At 41.7% G+C, this 18,006-nt stretch overlaps 1 protein-coding gene across 1 annotated transcript in view; it reads right to left on the bottom strand.

Annotated features, from left to right (window-relative positions):
- Positions 1–18,006, bottom strand: part of LOC124805336 (RING finger protein 121) — a 100,041-nt gene that overhangs the window by 5,381 nt on the left and 76,654 nt on the right. The window contains exon 7 of the mRNA XM_047265856.1: positions 13,087–13,188. Within this exon, the coding sequence (XP_047121812.1) occupies positions 13,087–13,188 (102 nt within the window). The remainder of the gene's footprint in view (positions 1–13,086; positions 13,189–18,006) is intronic.

Below are 18,006 nucleotides of genomic sequence, written 5' to 3'. Positions count from 1 at the left end.
GCTTTTGAGTAAATAAATTGTAAAAACTTGTAAAAATGCATTTCTTTAAATTTTTTGTAATAACTGTTTACATAACACAGATCGCTGAAGCAGAGAAAATTTTGTTTATAACTGAATCAGAGGAATGCGGTAATACAACAAGCAAATTAGCATTCTGTGACTTTCCAAATTAGAAAACCACCCCGAGTACAAAAAAAAATTAAAATTTTTAAGTTAAAAGAAAGCCCTTGTATATATATGTGTGTGTGTGTGTGTGTGTGTGTGTGTGTGTGAACTAAATCTGAATATCTAAGGAGGCACAATAAAAAGATTTTCACACTTTAAGCTTTCAGCCAATAGCCTTTGTCAAAAACAGAAAAACACACACACACACACACACAAACACATGTGTGTGTGTGTGTGTGTGTGTGTGTGTGTGTGTGTGTGTGTGTGTGTGCTTGTGTGTGTGTCTATTGTTGACAAAGACCATCAAGTGTGAAAATCTTTTTGTTGTGCTTATCTGTGACTCAGCATCTCCACTACATGGTGAGTAGCAACTATCCTTCTCATAATATTGTTACACTCCATCCTGGATTTTCCATTGTTTAATGTATGAAGAGGGAGCTTTAAAGCAAAACATCTGCCAGGTCTCCAGTGCTTTTGCTTTATTAGTTGTGTTTTCTTTTAGTTTTCTAGTGTGTTAAGACTTACTTACACAATTTATGTTTCTCAAATGACTATACCATTCACAAAAACCAAAATAAATTGAAAATATTTTATTGCTTAATACATGTAACATAGAGGTCTAACATATATTTTTCCAGAGAAATTCATGATCATGAATTGCCATGTCCTGTATGATTTTAAGATGAAAGTGCCCTACATATATAGTTTCAAAAAACAGTATTAAGTAAAGAACCTAGAGAGAAATGACAATAATAGCCCAATTACAGCATGCACAGAAGCATTTAAATGTGCATTCTTCCTCCTCTCCACAACTGACTGGAATGGAAAGAAATCCTAACATGAGATACTATGCCACGTAGGGCCTATTAACTGCTATGCACTTCATAGTGGTTCGTAGAGTACCTATGTGGATGTAGAACACACAGCGGTTTACAGAGTACATATCTAGATGTAGAACAGATTCGTCCACAGAATAATGACGTATGGGGGTGGAGGTTTGGAAGTACCACAGGCATAGGTTATTGCAGAGGTTGATGAGTGACAGGATACCATTTTAGTGGACGACGATGCAATTATGGATAGGTTGCCATCTTACCTCACAGTCCAAAGAAAGATAACCAAAGTTCTGGAATATAATGTGGTAGAGATTTTCAAGACCTGGTGATATTAGGCATGTAGGTCAGTAGCTGCTTCCCAGTGGTAATAAGTTTATTGGAATCATTAAGTGATTTGTTTACTAAACAATTTGACAGGCTACTGTTATGTCTGTAGCTTTTCAGATAAGATTGTAGGTACATTTGGATAACTCATATTTTTTAACATAACCTCCATTCATTGTGAGGCTTTATGCCACCTTACTGGAAGGACCTGTATGCCTGCACATTATCACCACTCTCCTGGTTGACATTAGAACCAACGTCTTGTTGCATCAAAAACCACCATCCACATACTGCTTCCCATAGAGTGCCAGACAGATGGAAACCAGAATGTGCAAGATCCGGGTTGTACGGTGGATGAGGAAGAACAGTCCAATGAAGATTTATGAGCTCCTCTCAGGTGCACAAACTGGTGTGAGGTATTGCGTTGTCACTGAGAAGAAGAGGTCCATTCGCATTTTTATGGGGGACAAACATGCTGAAGTCATTTCTTCAATTTCCTCAGGCTAGCACAGCTGTGTGGGGCCAGCCAACACGTGGGAGATCAAAACGAGTTTATGTGATCTCGTTGCGATGAAGACAGATGCCTTATCCAATGACTCAATGTGGTTTTGTTCACTGCCAGGTCTCCACAGGCATTCTCCCTGCGCCTATGAATATCTGCGATGCTCAGGTTGTCTGTGAAAAGCAACTCAATGACAGCTCTCTACCTGGAATGCACCTCCGTAACAAATGTCTTTTTGATGGCTACGTATAGTGCCGACACCTATAGGAACTTCATAAAACTATAGGGACTGAAGCGAGAATATTCCACAATGTCCCACATCAAATTTAGCATTTTTTCAACTGAAACTGGCTGAGAACAAAAATGTGTTGCATTACATATTGAACGTCCCTTGTACTTATCACTGCAGATGTGAAGCCCACAGATACCAAAGAGTGATGGGAATGAATGATAGCTGTCAAAATTGGGGCTACTATTGGTAACCGGTGTGAACCATAAATACATTTAGACAGTATGTGCCCCTCTCTCCTCAGTGGAGAACTTTGAAAGCAGTTGCCAGTTTTTCTCATCTATATCTGGTTTTAAGCTCTGGGCAACTTCCCATGTTAACACTACATAACGAAGCACCACAATTATTCATATGATTTCTCAATATTAATGTGATGATTATAATTTAACATTCTGATAGGTGAAAGTGTGACAAAGTTTGTAACATTGTATTTTCAGTTATTTCTACAGATATTACTTACAAGCAACAAAATTATCTTCAGTGCATTAACTGGTTCACCATTCATATAGAATGGAAGACAGCACTTCAATGGAAAGCACTTTGTTTTCACACAAATCATCAAATAATTGTGAAATGTTTTTATGCTGTTGTTAGAAATGACATAGACGAAACAATGTTATGATGACTTAAGAGAATACATGGGAAATTCTCGACTATTAATAAAATAGTTCTATTCAAGGAAGCCCATATGATAGTCTGCAGGGGGGCTAGAACTGGGGGTATAAGGTATTTTTAATATTTTTGAAGGCAGTTGGTGACTTGTAAGTTACTGTAAAAAACTTCCAGTTCCCACCCTGTTAAAAACCTGTGTAACACTGATTTTTAAATCATTTTCTTGAAAGGAAAAAAAATCTGACTGCACTATTTTTTCATTTCCCTGAGAGCTGGGAGGGGGGGGGGGGGGAGGGGGGGAGGGGGAACAACAACAACAACACTGTGAGATATGCACCCTCGAACATAAATGCAAATGCTAGCCAAGCCTGCAGGTTGCACTGTTATACAGGGTGTTCGAAAAAGAGTGTTGAATGCTTTGAGACATGGTAGTACTCATCAAAACAAGAGAAATAAGTCCAATGAACACTGGTCTGGAAACACATACTTTCCGAGATAAATTTGTTTACAGTAAGGACTGTGTGATGCTTGGTTGTGGATATTAGCACATTCATTGTACTGGCGTTCCATCAAATGTATCGGATATTATGATATCTTAGTCACAGTACTCTACTACTGTTAGGTGGTCTGCAGTCAGTTTTGTGTCATGGGTCATGTTGTATGCAATGTCAGTTTTCATCATGTTTGTGTGCCTTATTATACAGTACTGTCAACCCTGGATATGTATCGAGGTGTTTTACCTTCTTCCAAATGCAAATTCACTTGTATGTTTCCGTTTTGCACTGTTTCTACCTAAAAATGGTGTAGTGCATTTACTTTTCTCTCTTCCACCATTTGTTAGCAATGGAAGCCTGCTACTCGCCAAGAGAAATGGCAGATACGATATTCCGCTATAGTTTAACAAATGGACGTAGCCTGCGAGCCCGTGCCCTCTATGCTAAAAAATATCCCCATGCAGGGTACCCTCTGATAAGCTGTTCAGCAGACTTTCCCAGCATATGAGGGAAACAGATACCCTTGCACCTTGGAAGAGTGACAGGGGAAGGCCCCACACAGTCCGCATGCCTGACACGGAGGAGTGTGCACTAAGTTCAGCGGGAGAAAACCCTCTCACCAGCATGTGATGATTAGCAGCAGCAGAAGGCATGTCTCATTCTCTTATCTGGGGAGGGGGGAGGTGGGAACTTCACGAATAACTGCTGTACCCTTATCATGTACAGCACATTCAGGCCCTAAGGCCACAGGATCATCAAAGCACACATTGGTTCCAGCAATGGCTGTTTCAGAAGTGTACTGCAGATTGACTGGTCACATCCAAGATTTTATTTACTGATGACACAGGGTTCACAAAAGACAGTGTTGTGAATGTGAATTTCCATAACTAGCATGTATCAGCAGATGTAAATCCCCAAGAAATTCAGAAAAATGGCATCAACACTGGTTCTCAACGAACGTAAGGGCAAATGTACTTGGCGATAGATTAATAGAACCATATGTGCTACCACAAAGATTAACTGGGGTGCGTTATCTGGAATTTCTCATTAACGTATTGCCTACTTTGCTGGAGGCTGTGCCATTGCAGCAATAAATAAAAATGTGGTTTATGCATGATGATGCACCAGTACACTTTTGCCACAATGTGCGCAAACATATGATAGATGCCAACGGGGGGTGGGGGGTGGGGGGGGTGCACACCTTGTCCTGTTTGTTCCCCAGACCTCCAACCCCTGGGAGGAATTAGCCTATGTTATGCCAATCAATAACCTGAGGACACTATAGGGTCATGAATCAATGCGTGCCAGCAGGTACAACAACAACAACCAGTTATACTTCAAAGGAAGCTTCATTCCTTACAAAAGAGGGCAGAGGGGTGCATCATCATGAATGGACACCACGTTGAACGCTTCCTGTAAAGACGTGTTTATCACAGGCAGTATACATTTCCGGACCCATGTTTACTGGTCTTCTCTAAGAAAGTATGTATTCCCGGACCTATATTTATTGCACTTAGTTTTCTTGTTTCAATGAGTGCTATCACCTCCCAAAGTATTCAACTTTTATTTTTGAACACCCTGTATTTGACTGCAAATTGCACCTGTGTGATGTGCTCAATACATTGCAAGTGTCTCACAGTCAGAGGTAAGTGAATTTGAATGTGGACAAACTGTTTGTGCTCATACAGAAGGTGCTTCCATAACTAAGGTAGTTGAAGTGTTTGGAGATTTCAAGTGGCACCGTATTGAAGATTTGTACCACATATACAGAATAGAAGCTTTCGAAATGTGGTGCTACAGAAGAATGCTGAAGATTAGATGGGTAGATCACATAACTAATGAGGAGGTATTGAATAGGATTGGGGAGAAGAGAAGTTTGTGGCACAACTTGACTAGAAGAAGGGATCAGTTGGTAGGACATGTTCTGAGGCATCAAGGGATCACCAATTTAGTATTGGAGGGCAGTGTGGAGGGTAAAAATCGTAGAGGGAGACCAAGAGATGAATACACCAAGCAGATTCAGAAGGATGTAGGTTGCAGTAGGTACTGGGAGATGAAGAAGCTTGCACAGGATAGAGTAGCATGGAGAGCTGCATCAAACCAGTCTCAGGACTGAAGACCACAACAACAACATACAGAAGGTGGAGAAACATCATCCATTAAGTTAGAACATGGTGAGAGTGTGTGCAGAGTGATTGTGACAGATGATCATTGAAGAGGATTGTGACAAAAGATAAGAGGACACCAGTTACATAAGTCACTGTACAACTAAATGCTGCACTTGCGGAACACTGCCAGCACCAAAAAAACCAAAAGGGAGCTCCATAAGCAGGGAACTGCAGCGTGAGCTCGAATTCCCAAACCACTCATCAGCAATGTGACTGCCCTTAAAAGGAAATTGTGGTGTTGAAGCCATGAAACATAGACTGTGGAGCAATAGAAGACTGTTATTATATTGGATGAGTCTTGTTTCACACGGTTTCCAACTTCTGGGCATGAGGATCATGTAATCATTTTGACTCATCAGGTCCAAACCACGGTACAATGTCTGGTCCTCAGTGATTATGCTTTTTTCGAAGACGACATGTCACCTGTTCACATTACTCATATCATGTACGGCCAGTTATGTGAGCATGACGATGGTCACCAAAGTCACCACATTTCAGTATTATTCAGCCTTGGCAGAGAAGGGTTCGTGATCGCTATCCAGCTCCATTATTTTCACCTGAACTTACCCCTATTGGGGGGGATGCAAGTCCAGGCCCCAAAGTCACGAGTGTCTATGTGAACAAGGGTGCTCTAATCTTTGTCTGTGAAGGAATGGGAACAGTGGACAGGCTTAAGGAGATAGTGCCCAAGATATATCAATGGGAGAGTGCGGAGCTTCTGGTCAAGACAGTGACTGAGCTCTTCAAGACTGCAAATATATCAATTTGGGCACTGAAACTTCTTAACGATACTCCTCCAGAGACTGTCTGAGAGAGCACATGTGCAGAAACAAAAGATCTTGAGAGAGGACGGGAGGGTAGTCAACTAAAAGGTGTGGAGGAAGTCAATGACAAATTCCTGAGGGCAATACAAGAACAGGAACTGAAGCTGTACTTAAAGAGTGCTCACACATTACCGTCAGGATAACCAAAGACATCAGAACTGACCATGGCGGCAGGTTGGCGGATTTAAGTGTTGCAGATCACCCTGCAAGACAGCAAGGGGGGTAACTGCTGCCCTGAGTCATCCTATGGGACACTATTTGGCCTTTTATACTGATATGGCTACTGACAAGTGATCAGTTATAATGAATGGGCGTAGACAGAGATGTATACTGCCAAAACACAACATCCTGTTGCAGAGCATGCTACACAATATGACAATTGGGACCTCGGTGCCGGTTTCACAACATGAGCACATTTGTGTTCTTCTACCAGATACCAGTTTTCTCAGAACTCTGCCTAATGAGAACTGGTGTTACACCATTTCCTTGGTTCTCACCACACACCTGGCATTAATTTATATTAAGTTATTCGGTCCTCAGCATTTCTTCTCAGTAACTATTCCATTCTTCATCCCTTATAGTTTTCTATGTCTTTTATTTTCTTACCTGCCTGTTTTTCCCTGCCCTCCACCTCAATCACATACAATGCATTTAGCTTTCCGCTCTTATTAGCTCTTTGTCAGTAATCTCTATCTTGCTTACTACTCTATCTTTCCAACTGTTAAGCTCTTAGGTTTTTCAAATTGCATCCAGTTGTAGTTCTCAACGGTCTTTCCTTCTCATTCTGTCTGATAGGTCTCACCTGACCCGGGGTTCGGGCCAACTTTTCCGAACTCTCCTGATTTCCTAAACCTCATAAGTCCTTTTCCTTCCTCTTCAACCCTTTTGCCAGAAGTAGTAGTAACTGGCTCTGAAAGCATGCACATTTACTTAACCTTTTATATATGTTTTCTCTTGCTGCTGCTGCTTCTTGGTGAGTAGATTTTTTTTATCTATCCAGTAACATATCCCATGTATATCAGTTCAGAGAATATGCTAAATAGACCATGACCAATAGGAATCATAGCAAAACAGACTGATACTCACATAGGAGAAACTAAACCCATGCCCCTCCAAAGTCAAAACTTCAATAAGGAATCCAATATGTCTTGAGTAAATGGTAGATGAAGTGAAATTGCCATATGATCTTTTACTTAAACTGTCATATCAGCAGGAAATGCACAAACAGGAATGAACCTTAGTGTAACAATAACCTGCAATTGTAAAGGAAGCAGTAAGAAGACTGTTTAACACTGGAAGCAGGAAAGGACAATGGACAAACTATTGGGAGGCCCTTGCTAAATACAACTTTGCAATTAAGGCAAGTGAAACTATCATCCTGGAAGGTATTCTGTGAGAAAGTGGATATACAGCTACATGTGCCAGAGTTCATAAAATCCTCACTAGAATACTAACTAAACCAGGACCCACCCCAAGGAAGGAAGATGGTGAGTATAGAAGGTCAGCACATCAGATGCTGGATGTGCTCCTCAAGACCTCAACCTCCTTCATTGCACTCTGGCAGATAACACAGGCCAAGATTCAATCCATGGGAGGTACTGGTTTACAGGAAACAAAAGGGAGATTCTGCCAGAGAGTGTGTTGATTAAAAAAATCCAATGTTTCAACCATTCAAGTCACAAGGCCCTGATGGAATGTTTCCAGCTCCACTGCAACAAGCAAGAGAGGGGCTACTTAGATTGCTATGCAGACTGTTTCCAAGTCAGCCTAGAAGCAGGAGTCATTTCTAATGCTTGGAGGATGGTGAATTGACCACACCAAGGCTGAGAATATGAGACCAGCCTATCCTTTCTCCTAAAGACATTAGAAAACTGTTTAAGGAGCACGTTAGGAAGGGGAGGTTCACTGAGGATCCTCTACATATAAACCAACATGCATATCACCCAGGCAAATCATGTAAAAGAGCACTTCACCAACTTGTGGGGAAGGTGGAAAATTCTGGGAAATGCTCTCTGCACCTTCCTGGATACTGAAGGGGCTGCATGTAGGTGGATTACAATCATGCCTGAGTACACTAAAGGTGGAAGCCAACAGGTTCAAAGAGAAAACGGTGATCAACATCATCAAAGGGTATCCACAAGGAAAGGTTCTGTCCTCACTACTGTGGAACACAGAGGTGAACGAACTCATTGAAGAGTTAAATACAAGATGTTACTTTTGCCATAGATACACATATGATTTGGTCATAGTAGTTCTTGGCAAACTTGCTAATGCTGTTAGAACAATGGCACAATGAGCACTGAGAATTGGGTCCAAACTGGTGCAGCAAACAGGATCTATAGGCCGGTTTCCAAGAAAACCTGTTGTACTGTTTATGAGGGATCATATCCAGGACACCACTACTGGAATCTCAAACACTTTGACAAAATTATACCAGCAGGGGGCCAGTGAAGTATCTAGGGGTAATCCTGGATGTGAAATTATCTGGACGCCACATATAAAGAACATGTGTTTCAAGGCAAAATGTACTCATATATGCACTAGAAGGGCCTTGTGGTAAAAACTAGGGTCGAAGCCCAAGAGCATGTACTGTATATACATCATTGTAATAAGTCCTATGATAACTTATGGAGCTACACAATATGGTGGAATAAAGTGCAACAGAAGGGTTGCTGCTAAGGAGCTTGGCAAGATTAAGAGATTGGCCTGCTTAGCCACAGCAGGGTAGAAGTACAGCAGCAGCACACCCACCGCTGGCATGGAGGCCAAGCTGAAAATGCCCCCATTACACCTTTGGTTTACAATGGAGACACCAGCAGGGGGATACAGATTAAAAACTGTAAATAACTGGGGACCTTTAGGAAATCCAGAAACACTAACCTATATAATGCGTAAATATCAGAATAGCAGTGAAACAAAAACTTTGAGCTGCTTCAATAAACCTTTCAAGGTAGTAAGTGGAAGTAGAGGAGCAATGACAGACATTATCTGGTTTACTGAAGGATCAAAAACAGATGAAGGTGGAGGAGATGGGATACAGCCTACACTAGATTAAGATAGATAGATAGATAGATAGATAGATAGAGAGAGAGAGAGAGAGAGAGAGAGAGAGAGAGAGAGCAAGGTGCAGCCTCATTGGAGCTGGCCATGGAATTCCAGCCAGAAATATCTACAACCAGAGTGCATTTGGAGGAGACTCTGTGAATGGTGCTGACAAGGATCATGGCATCTATATTCATTCAGTGAGCCAAGCAAGTTCTGAAACCTCCATGAACCCTGCAATGAGATCAAAGATGACACATGTCATTGCTGAATGCCATGAAGCCCTTGTGAGTTGTGAGGCTAGTGGGAAGCAACGGGATAAACCAGCTGTGGATGCTTGGTCATACAGGAATCAGTGATGATGAACAGCTGACAGGCTGGCCAGGACAGGTCTAATGACTCCATTTGGTGGTAAACTCAGAAGAAATACTTCAACAGCCAAGATCACTAGTAAGCTTTTAACCTGATAACCAGTTTCAGTAAGACTACATTATCATCTATCTTCATATCTGCGACAGACAGAAAACTAAGTCGATAGGGTAATATGTTTACAAGTCAAACATAACAATGTACAAAATTAATTATCCATATACTTGGAAAAGTAAGATACCTTCTGCTCTACAAATTTACGTAATCCCCCCATCTGGGCCATGTATCATGTCATAACAAATACGCATGTGAAGATCATGAAGATCACTAGACATAGGCTGTCAAATTTAAAATAAACAACATGTATAAACATGGTCTTTACATGCATATTCATGATGTGACACGATATAGCATAGATGGAGGAAATTAAATGAATTTGTAGAGCATAATGTATGTTATTTTTCCAAGTGTATGGACAATTAATTTTGCACGTTGTTATACTTGACTTGTAAACCTATAGTCCTGTCAACTTAGTTCTGTCCATTGCAGATCTGAAGATGGTAACTTAGTCTTACTGAAACTGGTTTTCGAAAGAAATGTTTTACTAGTGATCTTGGCTTTTTGAAGTTCTTCTTCTGAGTTTATTACACTGCAGATCGACCCCATTCTGGCACAACGTAAGGAATATATAATCCATTTGGTAGACCAAAACCTATCCTAACCATCACTAAATCCTGTGCTGGGACAAGAGACATGTTAAAGTCATGATAGGACTGATGACTGACCATGGGAACTTCAAGCAACACCTATACGTGATGGGTATAGAGAAAAAAGTCCCCAAGTGCAGACTAAGAGGTGAGGGGTATGAGACCACACTACATACAATCTTTCAATGTGAAGTACTGGGGGCCACAATACAAAGGTCATTAATTTCTGAAGAAACTGTGTCTAATAACGAACAAGTAAAAAGCCTCCTACTACTTTTAAAAGCTGCTGGCCGGCTGTACTACAATTACTGGAAGAGAAACCAAACAATAAAATGAGTTAAGATTCCAGCATCAGTGTTCTTTTGTCTCCCTGCATTAGTCAGTCAGTCAATGGCCCTAACACACTACACTAGCGCACACCCGAAATTGCTTCAGTGTCTATCAATTCTCTCCACTCAGGATATTGTACCACATTCTGCTGTCAAGAAGTCTTCTGTTTTGTTGCAAACGTGGTACACATTTAATATGAAAATAAAGGCGCTTTGGTAAAGTTATTTATAAGTGTAGAAATTCATTTGGTTACTTACAAACATGGTTCTTTGGATATCACACGTGAAAAGAGTTAGTTGAGTTCATTATGATGAGTTTACAGGATAAATAACAATGGCTCTATGTGAAACCTTAAGTTTGAACTCGGGCACGTGTTCTGGAGGAATGGGTGGACGTGTGGAAAGCAAGGTGTGGAGATAGGAAAGGAGAAACACGCTGAGAGCTAAGAGGGGCACGTGGCCGGGAGATGGGCCGGGCGCGTGGCTGGGAAACGAAACAGGTGCGGGGGAGCGGCATTTGGGGGCAGGAGAGGGGCGTGATAACAGGAGAGGGACATGGGGATGGGAGAGAGGGGGAATGAGAGGGAAGTGGAAGAAGAAGGAGGGAGTGAATGTGAAGGGGGGGGGGGGGGGACAGAAATGGAATGCATTTTACTTTGGATCTGTTGTCTGGCACTTACCAATATAGACACTAAATCCATGCATCGTTTCAAATGCTTATCAACTTGGTGCCCAGAAGTTGTCCTGCAATTGCGAGGCTCCAAAACTAATGCTGTAAGTAGTCTCTTCATTCTAAAGTATCGGTTAACCATGCCACCAGCCCCAAAGTCAATACAGCTCAGTTTTTTTGCTTTTTCTATCACTCAGCTTTGGGCTCCCGAATAAGGAAAGTTTCAGTGGTACACAAACATTTTCCAATTTATGTGGCATCCAACACCAACTATATCAAAAAGAAACTTCACTAAAGAAATATTTAGTACTGCTGATACACATACAAAAAAGTACATAAAGCCTGTTCTACATGACTGACCTTCTGGTCAAAATCGACTACTCGAAGCGTGTCCGCCTTTCATGCCTGTGTGTGAATCAGCAAGGATCTACAGACTATCAAGTGTGAAGTTCTAAATTTCCTAGTATGCTGTATATTATGCATGCGCAGAAACACAGGATTCTGGTAGCGTCTGCAAATATCAAAAGTTATAACCTATCCTGATCGAGCTCACTCCTATTATAGAAAATGATTTTCTGCTTATGTGCCTTCCTAATCTTTATTGCATTGATTGCTTTGTTTTTGTGGAAAATCAAAAATTTACTTAAGATCCTAGCATTTTTCTTACTAGTGCTCTCCTCCAAGAGAGACAAAATATCTGAAAGCTATAAGTATTTATGTTTTACACAGAAAATACCTATACTATGCAAAAATAAGAATGTAAACAAAATATGAACAAAGTTTTAATGAAAATTATTTCAACAGTGAAAGAATCAGATTTACTGGATGAGAAAAATAATTTTTGTTGTTATTTGGCACTTAGCAAGAAAACAAGTTACAAAGAATAAAGCAAAAAGGCACTATTTACTGTTTTCTACACATTGTCTGATGTATTTGCAAGTACATATTTTCTCGAGAAAATACATGCAAATGTTCTGAAATGTTTGGGTGACACTTTACCTATTCTTTCAGTTCTCAGGAGTAGAAAATTTACCACACAAGTGTTGACAAGAACTTTCACTATGAATTCTGCTTTGGTCATTAATAAACTCTACCATCATTGCTCTTTTTACATTCTGTTACGTATTTCGATTTTTCCATAAAAGGATAGTCCCTCATAACCTCATTTTCACCATTCACATACCAAACTGCACAGCAGACAGCACTCACATCACCGCCAATTTTTTCGCTGACGTGTGAACAAAAATGACCACTCAAAACAAACAAGAGGTAGTACAGGAACAGAAAGCTAGGGGTGCTGCACTCTTTATCTTCAGTAGTCAATTTAGGAAACAAAAGTTGACTGTGTAAAAGGGGCTTAAAGATTATCCTAACTTTCAAAACTATTAGTTCTTTCATTGGGGAGGAGAATGCTAGGTAACACGTGCAGGACAGAATTGTGCATCAAAACAGGGAACAAAGAAGCTACTTCATTGGCAGAATGAGACAGGTGCAAAATAACAAACATATGCATGTATTTGCTCGAGAAAATATGTACTTGCAAACACATCACACAATGTGTAGAACACAGTAAATAGAGCCTTTTTACTTGATTCTTTGTAACTTGTTTTCTTGCTAAGTGCCAAAGACACACACACACACACACACACACACACACACACACACACACACACACACACACACACATTTACTTGCCATTAGTGTACATATAAGTAAAAACATTTAATTTTTAAATTATAATAAATTAAAGGATACGGGTTACAGAACATCCTCTTTAAGTCTACCTTCTCCTTACAATATGGGCAAGTCTGTTTCTTACCCACAATGCACCATCCACGGATGCAAAATTCATGGAATCTGTATTCATAGTTAAGGCTTAAATAATGAGTTACATTGCAAATACATCAATGATATTCTAATTACATGTAGAATATAGAAAATTAAAACATTCATAGAATAAAAAATGACTGCTTTTTATCTAAGTAACTGATGTTCCCTTATAATAGATGAAGATCTATTTAAAAAATTTATATGTTCAATGTGCTGTTCTGGAGTACTTTTATTTATGTATCCAGTGTTCTCCGAAAACATACAAGTGCGCTGAAAGCTCACCAACCAATTCATTTAATGTACCACAGGAAGTTAACAAATGATGTTAACATGAGTGGGACAGAATTGTCTATCAAAACAGGGAACAAAGAAGTTACTTCACTGAGAGAATGAGGCGGGTGCAAAATAACAAACAAATTGTACAGGGAAAAAAATGCACCACTGGAGGGCACGAAACACACAAAGTGAAGCAAAGGAGATGGAAGTAACAATTGACTGTAAAAACATGTGAAATCATTTAGGGAGCTTGTTTCCTTTATTAACAAGGACTGCAAAAATTCAGTTTCACATTTGAGAACATTTATAACAAATTGTAACTATAAACAATGGAAAATCCAAGTAGAAATATCAACAGTGTAGGAAAAGATAGATTGCTAATTACCATAAAGATGACATGTTAAGTTGCAGAGAGGCACAATTAAAAGACACACAAAGCTTTTGGCCACAGCCTTCATTAGCAAGAGAGAAACTGAGAAACACACACCATTCATACACACAAGCAGGCATTCTGGCCTGCACTGCCGGAAATGGTAGTCGTGTGAGTGAGCTGTGCTTGTTTGTGTGTATGAATAGTGTGTGTTTCTCTCTTTCTCTTTTGCTGATGAAGGCTGTGGCCGAAATCTTTGCATAAGTGTCTTAATTGTGCCTGTCTGCAACTTAATGTGTTTTGTTTACGATAAGTAGCGATCAGTCTTTTTCTACATTGTTAAATTGAACTTAGGGTAGAAGTTAAATTTGGCAGGGAACAAAGGGAGAAATAAACAGGGCTTACAGACAGGTAGGTAGAAGTGTGCCATGCGGGCACATTTTGATATCGATAGTTCTCATTCATTATTTGCCTTTTTGGTCATAATAGCTTCTTGAGCAGTTTGTCGCTTGCAAAGTGCAGGTTTGTGGACCAGCATTTAATGCAGGAGACACTCTCAAAGTGACGGGCAGTTGAGTGGTGTGCCAGACAACGGATGCAGAAAATCCCGTGATTTTGCGGCCAACAGTATCCTTGGCCTTCTGGTAAAAGTTGCGTTCTGGTCACTGTGGACTTGAGTGTCAGCTGGCCATGAAGATTGCTCGTTGAAAAAGCCAGCCCTGCGTGCTGCATGGAACCTGACTTGTTCTTAGGATTTGAATTTGCAAGAAGCCTATGTCCATTGAGATGCCGGATTGGGTTCCTGTCTGCCAGTTTCAAGAAACAGATGCAGGGGCATCTGGTGAATAACGTCTCTTAGTTCCTGATTCTTAGCAAACTCATAAAACTTAACTGATGCCAGCCCTTTGTCAAATGGCTCTCAACTTAAGCTTCAATCCGCAAAAATTATGGTGATGCTCCAATAACCATGTGCACAATTATGTTTTATCGTACAGTGGATATTCCAACTTGCACAATGGCTATTCTAAACTTGCCATCCTGGTTATCCATTGTGACATGTAAACATCTTTATTCATGAATATTTTAAATATCACCCAAGTTACGTGTCTGTGAACGTGTGTGACTAAGCTAGTGGTGCTCAAGCTGTCTGACTAAGTTTATCCATACCTACAACTAAAATTTATTGTTTATTCTGGAATCAGGTGCTTCACGCACAACGTTCACCTTTTTCAAGTGTATTTACAGTGTCTATTTCTGTTGTAAATGCAAATTGTTAATTAACAATGGAAAATCCAGGATGTCTGTGGATGGCAGTCACCACTACATAGACAGACACTCTAGGTAAAGGCATTTATCATATCAAGGCTTCTTTAGCTGGCCCCACAATATAAACAACAGATACATCAAGCTATCTTGCAACATACAAAACCACTAATTAACAATTTAATAAAGAATAAATAGTTGCTACTTACCATACAGCACAGATGGGCACAACAAAAAGACTGTCAGAAAATGAGCTTTCAGCCAACAAGGCCTTTGTCGGGGATAGAAAACACACACACACACACACACACACACACACACACACACACACACACGCGCGCGCGCGCGCGCGCGCGTGCGTACGACTGCAGTCTCTGGCTGCTGAGGCCACACTGTGAGCAGTTGTGTGTGACGGAAAATGCAACCAGGTGGTAGACATTAAGGAAGAGGCCAGGGCACAGAGGGGGGAGTGATAGCAGGGTGGGGGGGGGGGGTAAGGGTGGGCGGCTGTACAGTGCTGCTTGTGGGAGCATACACGGAAGAGGTGGAGAGTAGGGCAGTTAGGTGTAGTTGGGAGGTTAGATGGAAGGTGGAGGGTTAGCACAAAAGGAGAGAGGTAAAAAGAATGTACATGCGTTGGTGGAATGAGGACTGCATAGTGCTGGAATGGGAACAGGAAAGTGGATAGAGGGTAAGGACAAAGACTAACAAAGGTTGAGGCCAGCAGAGCTGTGGGAAAATAGGATAGATAGCAAGGAGACTCCCCATATATGCAATTCAGAAAAGCTGGTGTTGGAGGGAAGGATCCAGATGGCACAGGCTGTGAAGCAGTCATGGAAATAATGAACGTTGTGTTGAGTGGCATGCTAAGCACTGCAGTGGTTAGCTGTTTCTTAGTGACAGTTTGTCAGTAGCCATCAAAGGGATAGAAAAATTGTTAGTTGTATGCCCACATAGAATGCAGCACAGTAGTTGCAGCTTAGCTAGTAGATCTCAAGACTGGTTTCACAGGTAGCCCTGCCTTTGATTGGATAGGTGATGCTTGTGACGGGACTGGAGTAGGTGGTGGTAGGAGGATGTATGGGACAAGTCTTGCATGTACGTCTCTTAATGCGATAGCCTTAGGGGTTAGGAGGAGGAGTTGTGTAGGGATGGATGAGGATATTGTGTAGGTTCAGAGGGCAGTGGAATACGACTGTGGGAAGGGTGGGAAGGGTAGTGGGTAGCACATTCAAATGGCTCTGAGCACTATGGGACTTAACATCTGAGGTCATCAGTGGTAGGACATTCCTCATGACGACAGTTAGTCGAAACCCTGGTGGAGCATGTTATTCAGTTGCTCCAGTCCTGGGTGTGCTGAGTCACGATGGAAATGCTCCTCTGCGACTGAACAGTGTGACTCTGGGAGGTGGTGGGTGACTGGAAAGATAAGGTGTGGGAGATCTGTTTTTGTAAAAGGTTGTGAGGGTAATTACGATCTGCAAAAGCCTCAATGAGACCTTTGGTGTATTTTGAGAGGGACTGCTCATTACCACAGATGCAGTGGCCACAGGTGGCTAGGCTGTATGGAAGGGACTTTTTGGTGTGGAATGGGTGGTAGCTGTCAAAGTGAAAGTATAGCTGGTGGTTGGTAGGTTTGATAAGCACAGAGGTACTGATGTGACCATCCTTGAGGTGCAGGTCAACATCAAAGTAGGCGGCTTGTTGGGGAGGGGGGAGGGGGGCAGGGAAGGGAGGGGGGGGGGTGATGTCGAGATCCTGAAGGAATGTGGGCAGGGTGTCCTCACCCTCAACTCAGATCACAAAAATGTCATCAATGAATTGGAACCAGGTGAGGAGTTTGGGATTCTGGGTGTTTAGGAAGGATTCCTCTAGACTGCCCATGAATAGGTTGGCATAGAATGGTGCCATGTGAGTGACCATACCCATACCCCAGATTTGTTTGTAGGTAATGCCTTCGAAGGAGAAGTAGCTGTGGGGAGTTCATAGTTGGTCTTGGCGATTAGAAAGGAGGTTGTACGTTTGGAATGTGTTGGGCGTTGGAAAAAGGTACTGTTCAATAGCAGTGAGGCCATGGGCATTAGGCACCTTAGTGTAAAAGGAGGGGCATCAACAGTCATGAGCAGCGCACAGGTGAAAACAGAACAGGAACTATGGAGAGTCAGTGGAGGAAATGGTTGGTACCTTTTATATATGACAATAAGTTGCATGTAATAGACAAAACGGGTTGGTTTATGAATGCAGAGATTCCCTCAGTAGGGCCACAATGACGCATCCTGGGTGGTTGGATTAATGTACTTCAGGAAGAGCGCAGAAGGTAGGAGTTTGGGGAGTGGTAGGGTTAAGGGGGGGGAGGGGGGGAGGGGGGGAGGGGGAGAGGGGGAGGGGGAGGGGGAGAGGGAGAGAGAGAGAGAGAGAGACTCTGGGGAGAGGTTCTGGGATGGGTTTAAGGATTTCAGGAGAGACTGGAGATGCTGCTGGAGTCCTCAAAGGGGTCCACTGTGGCATAGTTTGTAGGTGGATGAATCTGACAGCTGGCAGAGTCCTTCTGCCAGGTAATCCTTGTGGTTCAAAACAACAGTGGTGCAGCCTTTGTCAGCAGGTGGGATTATAGGTTTGGGATCAGTTTTTAGGTGGTGGATTGCATCTCTTTCCTTGGCTGTAACATTAGTTTGCATGTTGAGGAATTTGGGAAATGATTCTGAGGCCAGGTTCAAGGTTAAGAAATTCTAGAAAGCTAACATGGGGCGATTGAGAGGCAATCAGGGTGGATAATGGATAGTGAACTGAGTCAAGGTTCAGCATTGCTCTTTGGGTGAGTTCGATTGGCAGGGTTGGAGGGGCATGTTTCCACTGTAGGGACCAGGAAAAGGAGAGGAGGTCTTTAACAAGTCATGCGTGACTGAATGTGGGAGTGGGGCAAAAGGTGAGGCCTT

Source organism: Schistocerca piceifrons, chromosome 7 (assembly GCF_021461385.2).
Source record: "Schistocerca piceifrons isolate TAMUIC-IGC-003096 chromosome 7, iqSchPice1.1, whole genome shotgun sequence".
Lineage (NCBI taxonomy): Eukaryota > Metazoa > Arthropoda > Insecta > Orthoptera > Acrididae > Schistocerca > Schistocerca piceifrons.
This window is presented reverse-complemented; position numbering and strand designations above follow the sequence as displayed.